Source organism: Natator depressus, chromosome 2 (assembly GCF_965152275.1).
Source record: "Natator depressus isolate rNatDep1 chromosome 2, rNatDep2.hap1, whole genome shotgun sequence".
NCBI classification, from domain to species: domain Eukaryota; kingdom Metazoa; phylum Chordata; order Testudines; family Cheloniidae; genus Natator; species Natator depressus.
This window is the reverse complement of record NC_134235.1, coordinates 1,895,614-1,907,903: the sequence shown is the minus strand read 5'-3', so window position 1 is coordinate 1,907,903 and position 12,290 is coordinate 1,895,614. Positions and strand designations below refer to the sequence as shown.

Genomic DNA, 12,290 nt, shown 5'->3' with positions numbered 1-12,290 from the left:
TTCAGACAGGGATCATCAGAATGTGGTTCGTGCTTAGACTGTATGGAAAGCTGGTGAGTTCCTGCCGGCATTAATCTCACATATCACCTCTGTATCCCCTAGTGCAAGGGAATGTTTGAGCGTGAGCCTCTGTGACCGTGTAACTCACCAGGCAGGACAGAGACATTAACCAGTGTGAAGTGCTGGCTTCAGCAGAAGATATTACGTCCTGCCCCACAGGAAAGGCCCATCGACACCAGACGGACCGTTGTGGGACAATAAAGAGGACACAAGATGTCTGTTGTTCTGCCCTCTCATTCCTAGCCCTGAAGATGAGTCGTGCAAGTGAATTCCTCCCGTCAGCTGAGTTCGCAGCTCAGAGCACATGGTGGGAGGGGAATAAAAACCCCTGACAGGGAGGAACTGATTATCTCTATGCTGCTCAGAATCTGGGGGCAGGTTTCTAGGCATAAGCAAGAGATTCCCAGTGCTCAGCCCAGGCTAGCCCTTAGGACATACACTGTAGTTTAGTATAGAAGCTTTTATTCCCTTTTGAAATTAAGATTGTAATTCATCTGCTTTAACCTTGTCAGTAACGCTCGTTTCCTTTTCCTATGTAATCAAGCTTTAGACAGCTTGTTATAGGACTGGCTACAAGCGTGGGCTTTGCTGTGAGAGCTAAGGTGCTACTGTCACAGAGTCCCCGGGCGATGCTCTGGAACTGCTCCCCATGAAGCCAGGCAGGACTCTGGGGAAGTCTCCGCTCTGGGAGCAGCCTGTCTGCAGGATACACAGCTCACCCAGCTTCCACCTTCCTGGGTCTGACCTCGGAGCATTCAGCATCCTCTGCCCCTCCGTGCACTTCCCCACAGCGAGTCCGCCCAGGCGGGCTCCTGGGGAAGCCAGAGGGTCCTGCCCCCCAACTCTGCAGTCAGACGGGACTCTCAGCCAGTCAGGAAAACTGAAGGTTTATTAGACGACAGGAACATGGTCTAACACAGAGCTTGTAGGTGCAGAGAACAGGACCCCTCAGCCGGGCCCATTTTGGGTGCAGTGAGCCAGAGAACCATGTCTGCCCTTCACTCCATATCCCAGCCAGCCCCAAACTGAAACTCCCTCCAGCACCACCTCCTCTGGGCTTTGTCCCTTTCCCGGGCCAGGAGGTCACCTGATTCCTTTGTTCTCCAACCCTTTAGCTCTCACCTTGCAGGGGGGAAGGGCCCAGGCCATCAGTTGCCAGGAGACAGAGTGTCGGCCATTCTCTGTGTCCAGACCCCTGCACACACCTGCCCTCTGGGGCTCTGCAATGATCATACACCCTTACCCCACCCCCTAGATACTTAAGAACTGCCTAGGGGAAACTGAGGCACCTCCACACTATTCAGAGGAAACATTAAGAACAGTCCCAGTTCGTCACAGCAACTGACCTGGGGTGAGTGACGCGTCCTTTGGGACAGGGAGTAACCTGCCTATTGCCGTATCCTTGGGGTAAGGGCCCAGCTATCACACAGGCAGCTCCCCTGGGTGGCAGGACAGATGGGGGAGCCCACAGGGCTTGTCTGTGACTCCCAGGTTAGGCTGTTGTAGGGCCTGAGGAGCTCACACCTGGTAACTGGTTGGTGAAATCGAATACAGAGCTCACAGCCAATGGGGGGTTGGTGCTGGGTTCCCAGCACTCTGCCCTGAGGCTGGCACACACGCCCTGGGGTCATGGCAGGCAGCTTGACACACTGCTTCCCCACTGGGCATGTCCCCCCTTCCCAGGGCCAGACACTCCCTGGGGGTCACCTTTCCACCCCACCCCATCTGGGGCTGGGTACTCCCCATCGGGCACTGCTATCCCTCTGCTGGGGCTGGACACCCCCATGGAGCACCATTCCCCACCCCACACCCCAGGGCTGGACACTCGCTAGGGGGCACCGCTACCCCTCTGGATGCCCAGACCCACCTCTAGTCCCAGGCTCCTGCTCTGGGTGCCTACGCAGGCCCTGATGGGAGGAGCAGAAGCCGCTGGGCTGCAGGGCTCTTACCTGTGATCTCGTCCAGCGGGTCATCCTCGGGTCCGTGCTCCTGGCAGCTCTGGGCCAGCAGGTCGTACTGGACGATGCTGTAGGTGGCGGTCTCGGGGTCCTGGATGGCGGTGCCCAGCGTGGAGCCCAGCAGGCACATGTGCAGCACGGGGTGCTGGCAGGAGAAGCTCAGCAGCAGGGTCAGGCACTCGTCAATGTAGGGGAAGATGCGCCAGACTTTCACCGTGCAATCGCCACCTGCACCGGGCCAGGCAGAGGGGCACTGCCAGGCTGCTCCCACTGGGCCCCACGCTGGGCTGCAGCAGGCCACAGCTCTGGCCTGTGGCCTGGCTGGGGCAGTCGGCTCACAGGGGCCTTGCTGCAAACTCCCAGACTTCGCCTTTCAGGTGCCACCACCACGGAGCTTTTCATTAGTTTGCCGAAACTCGTGAAACGGATGGGAATGGGGGACAATCCCTCAGCTCCTGCCCACGCCCGGTCAGGGGGGAAACATCTGCCCTCCTCCCAGGATGGGGGGGAACACCTGACCCCCCAGGATTGGGGAATGGGGGAGTGCCCTGACCTCTGGGGATGGGGGAACGCCTTGCCTGCCCTTCCCCTCCCTCCCCCAGGATGGGGGAACACCCTGCCAGGCCATGCCCAAGGCCCATGGACTCTCCTGCTGACCCCTCTGCCCTATGGTTCCCTCCCTCTTTAGCGACTGGGTTTTGTGAGCTCTGGGGCCAGGACTTCTCCAGCCCCCCGAGGACCTGGCCCCTGCCCCCTGGAGCTCCGTCCATGCCATCGCTGCACAGGGAGGGCTCTGCCCTCCAAGGGCTCCGTGGGGATCCCTGCCCCGGGCCGGCAGTCACTGGAGCTGCACAGAGAGCCCTGCCGCCGGGCGCTCAGTGCACTCACCAGCTGAGATGACACAGCTGTCGTGGGGGTTGGCAGCCAGCGCGGTCACCCTCTCTGAGCCGTGAGCCTTCACCTGGAGCTGAACGCGCCCGGTGAACCACTGAAGCACGCAGAGTGAGCCGTCCTCCTGCCCCAGAACCGGCAGGTACCTGCGGGCAAAACACATCGCCCCTGGCACAGCCACGAACCACCACAACAGCGAACCCACCGGAGAGGCTGGGGCTGGAGTCACCAGGAGCTGCCCCCCCCTGCGCTCCTGCCCCTCCCCCCCGCGCCGCCCGCCCAGCCAGTGCTCCTGCCCCGCTCCCCACAGCGCTCCCTGCTGGGAGCGACCAGGGCTGGGGTAGCCAGGAGCTCCCTGCCCCAGCCAGTGCTCCTGCCCCGCTCCCCACAGCGTCCTCTGCTGAGCGCTCCCTGCCCCATTCCCCACAACGCCCCCATCTCTGAGGGGCTAGGGTGGGGAGCGGTGCTGGGTCTAATCCTTACCTGTTTTTGTCCTGCAGCTTTAGCGGGAGATGTGTCCAGGACTTCTTGTCCCCTTTCTGCTCCATGATCTCCCGCCACTGGGCATAGGCCTTCTCGGGGTCCACGAGGTGGCTGTAGAGGAGCAGGCAGCGGGGCCGCGCCGACTCGCTCCAGGGCACCACAATCTTCTTGACGCTCATGGGGTTGACAGCGGTGTTCACCCTCAGGAGCTGGCCCAGCTCCAGCAGCACAAAGAGCGTCTCCTTGGGCAGACAGTAGGCCACCTCCACGGCCTGGCAGGGCCTGTCCAGCAGCAGCGTGGAGAGGATGCGGCCGGTGTGCGCGGCCACGAGCCGCACGGTGGAGTCCTGGCAGGCGCACGCAACTCGCACCGGGAAGCTGCCCACGGCGCTCAGGTCGACGGTACAGAGGCGCGTCACGGCGGCACCCAGCCGGGTGTGCAGGGAATAGAGCTGGTTGACCTTCCAAAGGTCCATGGTGGAGCCGGACAGCGAGACCACGTACCCCCCCTCCGGGTGCGTCTGCAGCTGCTCCACCACCTCGGCCACCTGCACTTCGTCCACCTGGTCAATGGTCTGCAGGTTCCAGGTGCGAATGGTGCCGTCCTGGGAGGCAGAGAGGATGAAGGGCCCCTGCGGGTAGATGGTCACAGCGGTCACAGGCCCTGCCGGAGAGGAAGGGAAGGAAGGCAGAGTCAGAGCAATGCCCAGGCTGCCCACTGGGAGGCACTGCCAGTCTGAGGGGCAGTTTTGCTCCCAGACAGGAGTCCCCAGTCGAGGGCCACATGGGAGCCAGGGAGCACGCTTAGTGTGAGGGCAGTCTCCTCCCCCATCTCCAGTGCCGGGCAGTGGGCAGCCAGCAGGGGGCACAGGTGTCAGGTGCAGCCCCAGGGCAGCAGAGTCTCTCCCTGCAAGGCAGGGGTCCGCGGCAGGGACCAGCAGCTTCAGACAGCGCCCCACTGTGCCCCCAGCTGGGGAGGGTGTTCGTGGCAGACTGGGCTCAGCCCCCGGCCCTCACCAGTGTGTCCCACGAAGATTGTCTGGATCAGCCACTTCTTGTCCCAGACCTTGATGGTGGTGTCGCGGGAGGCGGTCACCACACACCCCACCGCCTTGCAATAGGCGATGTCAGTGATGGCCCTGGGAGAGAGGCAGCCATGAGTGCTCCTGCCGGCTCCGGCGCCCCACCCCTCCCAGGGCGCCGCAGGGTGCTGGGCACCAGTGGGTCACCCCATGACTGCACAAGCCCCGGGGCACATGGCAAGTCGCACTGGTGGCTGGGCCTGGGGGCACAGACCTGGGGGCCAGGCAGGGCTTTCTCAGCTGCAGTGTCTACGAAACGCCAGCCCCACCACCCAGGGATGGGCAGGGAGGGCTCACAGAGGGTCCCACAGCCTGCCCCATCCAGGGCAGGGGCAGCAGCTGCCAGCGCAGCCCTCGACCCGCAGCGCATGGGTCCGTCTCACTTTACAAACACAGAGACGAGAGCAGCCTCTGAACGTGAGCGTCAGAGAGACCAGAGGTCCCCGCATGCACTGGGGAGTCCTGGCGGTGACACACAGAACTGGCCAGTCCCATCTGTCCACATGCCCATGCCAACGCTGGGCACAGCTAGAGAGGGAGGGGAACCCGGAACCCGCCCAGTGCCTCCTGCCCCTCCCCTCCCCATGGAGCAGGAGCCCAGGGCCCAGGCCCTCCTACAAGAGCGTGACGTTCCTTAGGGTGGAAAGCCGGTGCTCTTTCTTCGCTGGGACACCTGGGGCTGGCACTCCCTGGAGCAGCTGTTACCTGTTGTGAAGGTCCCGCTGGAAGGTCAGTAGCTCCCCCTGGGAGAGGCTGAAGACAGCAACCCCGGTGCCGCAGACAGCAAAGCATGTCGGGGGGATGCCGGCGTCCAGGGCCAGCCGGCTGAAGGTGTCGCGAGGGGACAGGCCCTGCTGCACGGTGGCCTGGCACTGCAGCTGGCGGGATCCATAGCGGAAGGCCCAGATGGACAGGCTGCCCGCTCCAGCTGTCACCACCTGATTGAGCTCTGGGCCGTAGTGGCAGCAACGGATGCCATGCGGAGCCAGCACCTTGGAGAGGACCTCGAAGTCTGGGCCCAGCACCTGCAGGCTTCCCTGGTCCCAGGCCACGTACTTGTTGACCTGGGTGGCGTAGAGCAGGCCCGCGACGGGCTCCGGGGCCTGGGTGCTGTGGCTGAACCAGCCGTCCTCCTTGTGCAGGTGCAGCTGGCTCTCCGCGTCCAGGACCACGAAGAGGCTGGCGCTGCTGTTGTAGGTAACGCGGCGCACGGGCTGCGGGAAGCTGAGGTGACGCAGGTGCTGGAGACCGTGGGTCAGCTGGGCAGCCTTCAGCTCTTCCTTCTTCATCTGCCAGGAGGAGGAGGAGTCGGAGTCACGCGACGCCACGATCCACTGCCCTCACCGCGCTGCTCAGCAGGTAACTCGGCATAGGGTACCACTTGGGGCCCGCAGGTCCCAGCATGTCCTGCTGCAACCCGAGTCGAGCTGGTGCTCGACGGCTCCACGGGGAGGGTGGCTGCGTGTGAGGCACACTGACGGGGCACCGGAGCACCTGAATGCTGCGGGTGATGTCTGGGTATCAGATGGTTTCAGGCACCTCCTGTCACGTGCCCACTGCGGGAGAGCAGACACTGATGGAGCCAGCAGGAGAAACCTCCAGGGAATGGCCTGTAGGGGACGGTCAGCCCCGGCTCCGGGTGGGGAGGGACAGGGCAAAGCTAGCCTGGCTCGGCAAGAAACTATGTGGGGATAGGGAAGCGTGGGGCCCTAGTGAGAGACCTCTGGGTTCAGCTGCTGCTCGGGCACGGCTCCACAGGGCTCCAGAGAAGGCCGGCGTTTGGGTCTGGTAGAATGAGTTGAGCAAGGATCCCGATGGATGCGCTGCCGGTGGGCTGGCGTGGTGATGTGACCGTGGCCTGGCCGGGGAGGGGCAGCAGCCACCACGGTCAGGCCATGCTCATCACCGCTCTCTCCTGCGTCTGCAGGGACACCAGGCCTCGGGCAGCTCCTTCCTTCCCCCACCACATACCTTCTCCATAGTGGCCTGGATGCCCGCCCGGAGCAAGGCCCAGAGCCGGCGGGCGCTCGTCAGCTGGGTCTCCTCCTCCCTCGCCGCCGGCAGGGGGCTCAGGTGACACATGGCGCTGGGAGTGGCGGCCGCCCCTGTCGAGGTCGCTGCTGTGGAAAGAGAGGCTGGGAAACCCGCTCCCCATTCATTCACCCCCACTTGGTGCCCATGCAGCCCCTATCCCCCAGTACAGTGCTTGCGTTCCCCTGCTGTCCCTCGGCCTGGCACCATGCCCAAACCCTGCTCTCACCGCTACCGAGAGAGGGCCGAGGCCCAGGGAAGACTCCCGGCAACAGCTGGGAAGAGGCGTGTACAGGGGACATTTGACCCGTGGCAGCAGGAAGGCGGCACAAACACACCTGCCCCCGTCCTGGGCACAGAGGAGGCCCCGGTTCAGAGGGACCCAGCTCTGTGCTGGGAGGTTGCTTAGCAGCTGTGTACAGAGGGGGCATTGGCTGCATCCTCCTCTGGCATCGTCTTCGGCACGGACAGCGCCGGCAGAGGCAGCCGCCTGGTCTCGGAGGAGGCATGCTGGGGGGCAGGGCAGCCAAAGGCCCAGTGGGCGATGGGGGGCATGGGGAGGAGGTGGGGGCGAGGGCAGCCATGAGGCAACTTACAGCCACTGTCCTGCGATTCCCATTGCTCCGCCATGGCTGAAAGCAGCATCTCCTCAGGTCAGGCTGTCCGTGCCTCAGCCCCCCGCAGGTGGCTCTGCTAGGCCAGGGGCAACTCGGCCACCCACAGGGCTCTGAGGGGCAAGAGGGAGCCCATTGCTGAGCTCAGGATGGTCCCTCCTGCCTAGAGGTGGCACTGGCAACCCCCGTCCCCCAGATAAGCCCCTCCCCAGCTCACCTGAGGGGCCCGGGCAGCTCAGCATCTCCCCACCTCCCCACTGTTGATCACTCGCCAGCATGTGGGGCGCTGGGTCCCCTCTAACCCACCTGCCCTGGAGCAGCCCAGGCTCCGGCTCCCTGCATGGCAGCCCCTCCCTGCCAGGGATGCTCAGAGCGGGGCAGCTGCAGCCTCCTGCCCACTGTGCCCCCCATCTTCCACAGGTGCCACCCCCCGGGCCTGACAACCAAGCTGCCCCCCCCCACCCCGCCTGATGCCTGACAGACCCCACAGTCACCAACCCCCCTAGGCCAGACGCCCGAGCTCCCCCCACAGCCCCTGCCGGTGCCATCCCCCCCAGGCCAGACGCCCGAGCTCCCCGCACAGCCCCTGCCGGTGCCATCCCCCCCAGGCCAGACGCCCGAGCTCCCCCCACAGCCCCTGCCGGTGCCGCCCCCCCCAGGCCAGACGCCCGAGCTCCCCCCACAGCCCCTTTCGGTGCCATCCCCCCCGTCCAGACGCCCGAGCTCCCCCCACAGCCCCTGCCGGTGCCGCCCCCCCAGGCCAGACGCCCGAGCTCCCCGCACAGCCCCTGCCGGTGCCATCCCCCGCAGGCCAGACGCCCGAGCTCCCCGCACAGCCCCTGCCGGTGCCATCCCCCCCAGGCCAGACGCCCGAGCTCCCCCCACACCCCTGCCGGTGCCGCCCCCCCAGGCCAGACGCCCGAGCTCCCCGCACAGCCCCTGCTGGTGCCGCCCCCCAGGGCCAGAAGCCCGAGCTCCCCCCACAGCCCCTGCCGGTGCCGCCCCCCCAGGCCAGACGCCCAAGCTCCCCCCACAGCCCCTGCAGGTGCCATCCCCCAGGCCTGACGCCCGAGCTCCCGCCACAGCCCCTGCCGGTGCCATCCCCCCCAGGCCAGACGCCTGAGCTCCCCCCACAGCCCCTGCCGGTGCCTCCCCCCCAGGCCAGATGCCCGAGCTCCCCGCACAGCCCCTGCCGGTGCCATCCCCCCCAGGCCAGACGCCCGAGCTCCCCGCACAGCCCCTTCCGGTGCCATCCCCCCCAGGCCAGACGCCTGAGCTCCCCGCACAGCCCCTGCCGGTGCCGCCCCCCCAGGCCAGACGCCTGAGCTCCCCGCACAGCCCCTGCCGGTGCCGCCCCCCCAGGCCAGACGCCTGAGCTCCCCGCACAGCCCCTGCCGGTGCCATCCCCCACAGGCCAGACGCCCGAGCTCCCCCCACAGCCCCTGCCGGTGCCATCCCCCACAGGCCAGACGCCCGAGCTCCCCCCACAGCCCCTGCCAGTGCTGCCCCCCCAGGCCAGACGCCCAAGCTCCCCCCACAGCCCCTGCCGGTGCCATCCCCCAGGCCTGACGCCCGAACTCCCGCCACAGCCCCTGCCGGTGCCATCCCCCCCAGGCCAGACGCCTGAGCTCCCCCCACAACCCCTGCCGGTGCCATCCCTCAGGCCAGACGCCCGAGCTCCCCCCACAGCCCCTGCCGGTGCCTCCCCCCCAGGCCAGATGCCCGAGCTCCCCCCACAGCATTCAGGCTTCTCTAGCTGGACCCTGCCAGGCCGCAGGCCCAGGAAAGGCCAATGCCACCCACCCTGCACCGGCGGGCAGAGAGCGCCCAGTGCTGGGGAAAGGCAGGTCGCCGTGGAGACGGTTCTGTTTACAGCCGCAGGATTTGCGGGCACTGACAGGCTGGGCGAGAGCAGTGCCCGCGGGGGCTCAGGTGTCTGGCCGGGTGGGTTGGGGGGGGGTCAGTGCCCACGGGGGCTCAGGTGTCTGGCTGGGGGGGGTCAGTGCCCACGGGGGCTCAGGTGTCTGGCCGGGGGGGTCAGTGCCCGCGGGGGCTCAGGTGTCTGGCCGGGGGGGGTCAGTGCCAGTGCCCGCGGGGGCTCAGGTGTCTGGCCGGGTGGGTTGGGGGGGGGTCAGTGCCCACGGGGGCTCAGGTGTCTGGCCGGGGGGGGGTCAGTGCCCGCGGGGGCTCAGGTGTCTGGCCGGGGGGGTCAGTGCCTGCGGGGGCTCAGGTGTCTGGCCGGGGGGGGTCAGTGCCAGTGCCCGCGGGGGCTCAGGTGTCTGGCCGGGTGGGTTGGGGGGGGGTCAGTGCCCACGGGGGCTCAGGTGTCTGGCCAGGGGGGTCAGTGCCCGCGGGGGCTCAGGTGTCTGGCCGGGGGGGGTCAGTGCCAGTGCCCGCGGGGGCTCAGGTGTCTGGCCGGGGGGGTCAGTGCCCGCGGGGGCTCAGGTGTCTGGCCGGGGGGGGTCAGTGCCAGTGCCCGCGGGGGCTCAGGTGTCTGGCCGGGTGGGTTGGGGGGGGGTCAGTGCCCGCGGGGGCTCAGGTGTCTGGCCGGGTGGGTTGGGGGGGGGTCAGTGCCTGCAGGGGCTCAGGTGTCTGGCCGGGGGGGGGGGGGGTGTCAGTGCTTGCGAGGGCTGGGGGGAGCGAAGGGCCAGGGTACATAAATGGGCGACACCCTGTTTCCTGGCAACTGATGGCCTTGGCCCTTCCCCCCTGCCAGGTGAGAGCTAAAGGGTTGGAGAACAAAGAAAGCAGGTGACCTCCTGGCCCGGGAAAGGGACAAAGCCCAGGGGAGGGGGGGCTGGAGGGAGTTTCAGTTTGGGGCTGGCTGGGGACGAGGAGTGAAGGTTTCAGAGTAGCAGCCGTGTTAGTCTGTATTCGCAAAAAGAAAAGGAGGACTTGTGGCACCTTAGAGACTAACTCAAATATATTGCTCAAATAAATTGGTTAGTCTCTAAGGTGCCACAAGTCCTCCTTTTCTTTTTGAGGAGTGAAGGGCAGACGGGGTTGTCTGGCTCCCTGCCCCCAAAATGGACCCAGCTGAGGGGTCCGGTTCTCTGCACCTACAAGCTCTGTGTTAGACCATGTCCCTGTCGTCTAATAAACCTTCTGTTTTCCTGGCTGGCTGAGAGTCACGTCTGACTGCGGAGTTGGGGGGCAGGACCCTCTGGCTTCCGCAGGACCCTGCCTGGGCGGACTTGCTGGGGGAAGCGCACGGAGGGGCAGGGGAGGCTGAATGCTCCGAGGTCAGACCCAGGAAGGGGGAAGCTGTGTGAGCTGTGTGTCCTGCAGACAGTCTGTTCACAGAAATGAGACTTCCCCAGAGTCCTGCCTGGCTTCGTAGGGAGCAGTTCCAGAGCATGGTCTGGGGACGCCGGGACAGAAAGCCCCTCGCTGGCATCAGGGGAGACCTGCTGTGGAATGGGGTAGGGGCCACACAGCCCTGACTTCACACCAGTCCCAGGCTGCCATTTTAACAGGTATCCGGCCCTCGGTCCAGCGCCTTTCACCCCATCCCTGTGAGCCGGGGCAGCAGCCCTCTGCTGAGACACTGGCCGCCCTGGGGGCAGGGGAGAGAGGCCCCGGCCGCTATGGGACATGAAGCAGGAACTGATTCAGGGCTGGCCAAGGGCCTGTGCGAGGCAGTGGCTGTACGAACAGCAATGATCACAACCATCTCTTCTGGCCATAGAATCGATGACATGCCAGGGCCTGGCCTGCACAGCCACTCCCAGGCCCCCAGCACCCCAGGGAAACACCCCACACCCAGGAGATCCCCACCTGCAGCCGCAGACTGTCCTGGGGAGGTGGGGGCTGGCGGCACCGAGCCCAGCCCGCAGTAGCGGCAGGCCTCAGGCAGAGATCATCCAAGAAGGACAAGGAAAGTCCCCAGCTATCAGATGCCACCCTCCCACCCACCCAGCTCCTCCCGCCCCACAGCCAGCAAGGAGAGCCTCAGAGCCAGCTCCCGGGCCCCTGCCCACGGCACCGCTCCCATCACAGCTTCCACGACCAGCCTGGAGACCACAGAGTGGATGCCACATCCTGGGCTCAAGCCCCCAGCACACACCAGGAAGTCCCATCCTGGGCAGACACCAGCTGCCAAGGGGCATGGAGCCCCCAGGGGCCTGTGCTAGGACCATGGGGGCTGGATTGTATCTACCTGGCATTGAGCTGGTTGCACTTGCAGAGCTTGTTGTGCCTTGAGACCACCGCCTAGATCTGTCCCCCTAATTGCCCCCAGCTGGTCACCCCCTGACCCCTGCACTTCCCAACCCCCCCACTCTGCTGAGCGGCCCACTTTCCTTATCCCACCCCCACCCCACCACTACAGCATAGGCAGGTGCAGCACCTGGCGCGGGGCACTCCATGCTGGCACCTAGGAGGGACCGACCGGAGAAGCAGCTTGGGGGGGGGGGGGGGAGATTAACATTTGCAAACAAGCTCCCTTTGTGCTTTCTCCACTGCTGCCCCGCCTGACTGCAAACCTACCTCACTGTCCCCGCCACAGCCCTCCTGGGGGGATGGTAACAAACCTTGACAATGGTTGGGCTGCGGGGGTGAGAGCCCACTGCCTGGCTGTGTGCGCTTCTACTCTGGCGCCCGGCCAGCTCCCGCTGGCAGCTTGTTTTACACATAAACGGCAAGCTCTGGTCTGGTTGCACAACACCTCGCAGACGGGGCTCTGGGGCTCCCAGCTACAAGTAAAGGGTAGAAAGGGGAGAGCAGCCCAGGGCAGCGTCTGCAGAGGTACAAACACAGGAGGCAGGACACCGGCGAATGGGAGGACATGGTGCAACTGAACTCAGGCTGACTCTCCGAAGGCTCCGGAGCTGGGGAAGGGGCTGCGCAGGGCTGGGGCTGGGGTTAGGGAGTGCAGAAGGGACACTCGAGCAGGCCCCAAGGAGGAACCAGCCCTGCCTGCGTAGCTGCCGTTTCCCCAGCTGGGAACCCGCCGAGCAGCAGGAACGCTGAACGGCCAGCACCTTTCCGGTACCGCCCCTGCCCCCCCAACTTGCAGAGGCTCCCTCTCCCAGCCCCATGGACGGGATGGATTCTCTAAAGGAAGGGGCATCAGTCACAGATAAACTTTATTGGTGTAACGATACATTGCTATGCAGTAAAGTCAAACCTCACAGGGACTTAAACATGAAACTGGCCCCAGCTCCCCACCC

The 12,290-nt window shown here is 65.5% G+C and overlaps 1 protein-coding gene across 1 annotated transcript in view; it reads right to left on the bottom strand.

Annotated features, from left to right (window-relative positions):
* Positions 1 to 7,377, bottom strand: part of WDR97 (WD repeat domain 97) — a 74,305-nt gene extending 66,928 nt beyond the window's left edge. The window contains exons 1-8 of the mRNA XM_074943656.1: positions 7,337 to 7,377; positions 7,102 to 7,257; positions 6,446 to 6,594; positions 5,180 to 5,763; positions 4,410 to 4,531; positions 3,393 to 4,056; positions 2,907 to 3,055; positions 2,010 to 2,246 (exon numbers count right to left, since the gene is read on the bottom strand). Of these exons, the coding sequence (XP_074799757.1) occupies positions 2,010 to 2,246; positions 2,907 to 3,055; positions 3,393 to 4,056; positions 4,410 to 4,531; positions 5,180 to 5,763; positions 6,446 to 6,594; positions 7,102 to 7,150 (1,954 nt within the window). The 5' untranslated portion in view covers positions 7,151 to 7,257; positions 7,337 to 7,377. The remainder of the gene's footprint in view (positions 1 to 2,009; positions 2,247 to 2,906; positions 3,056 to 3,392; positions 4,057 to 4,409; positions 4,532 to 5,179; positions 5,764 to 6,445; positions 6,595 to 7,101; positions 7,258 to 7,336) is intronic.
* Between the last annotated feature and the right edge of the window lie 4,913 nt (positions 7,378 to 12,290).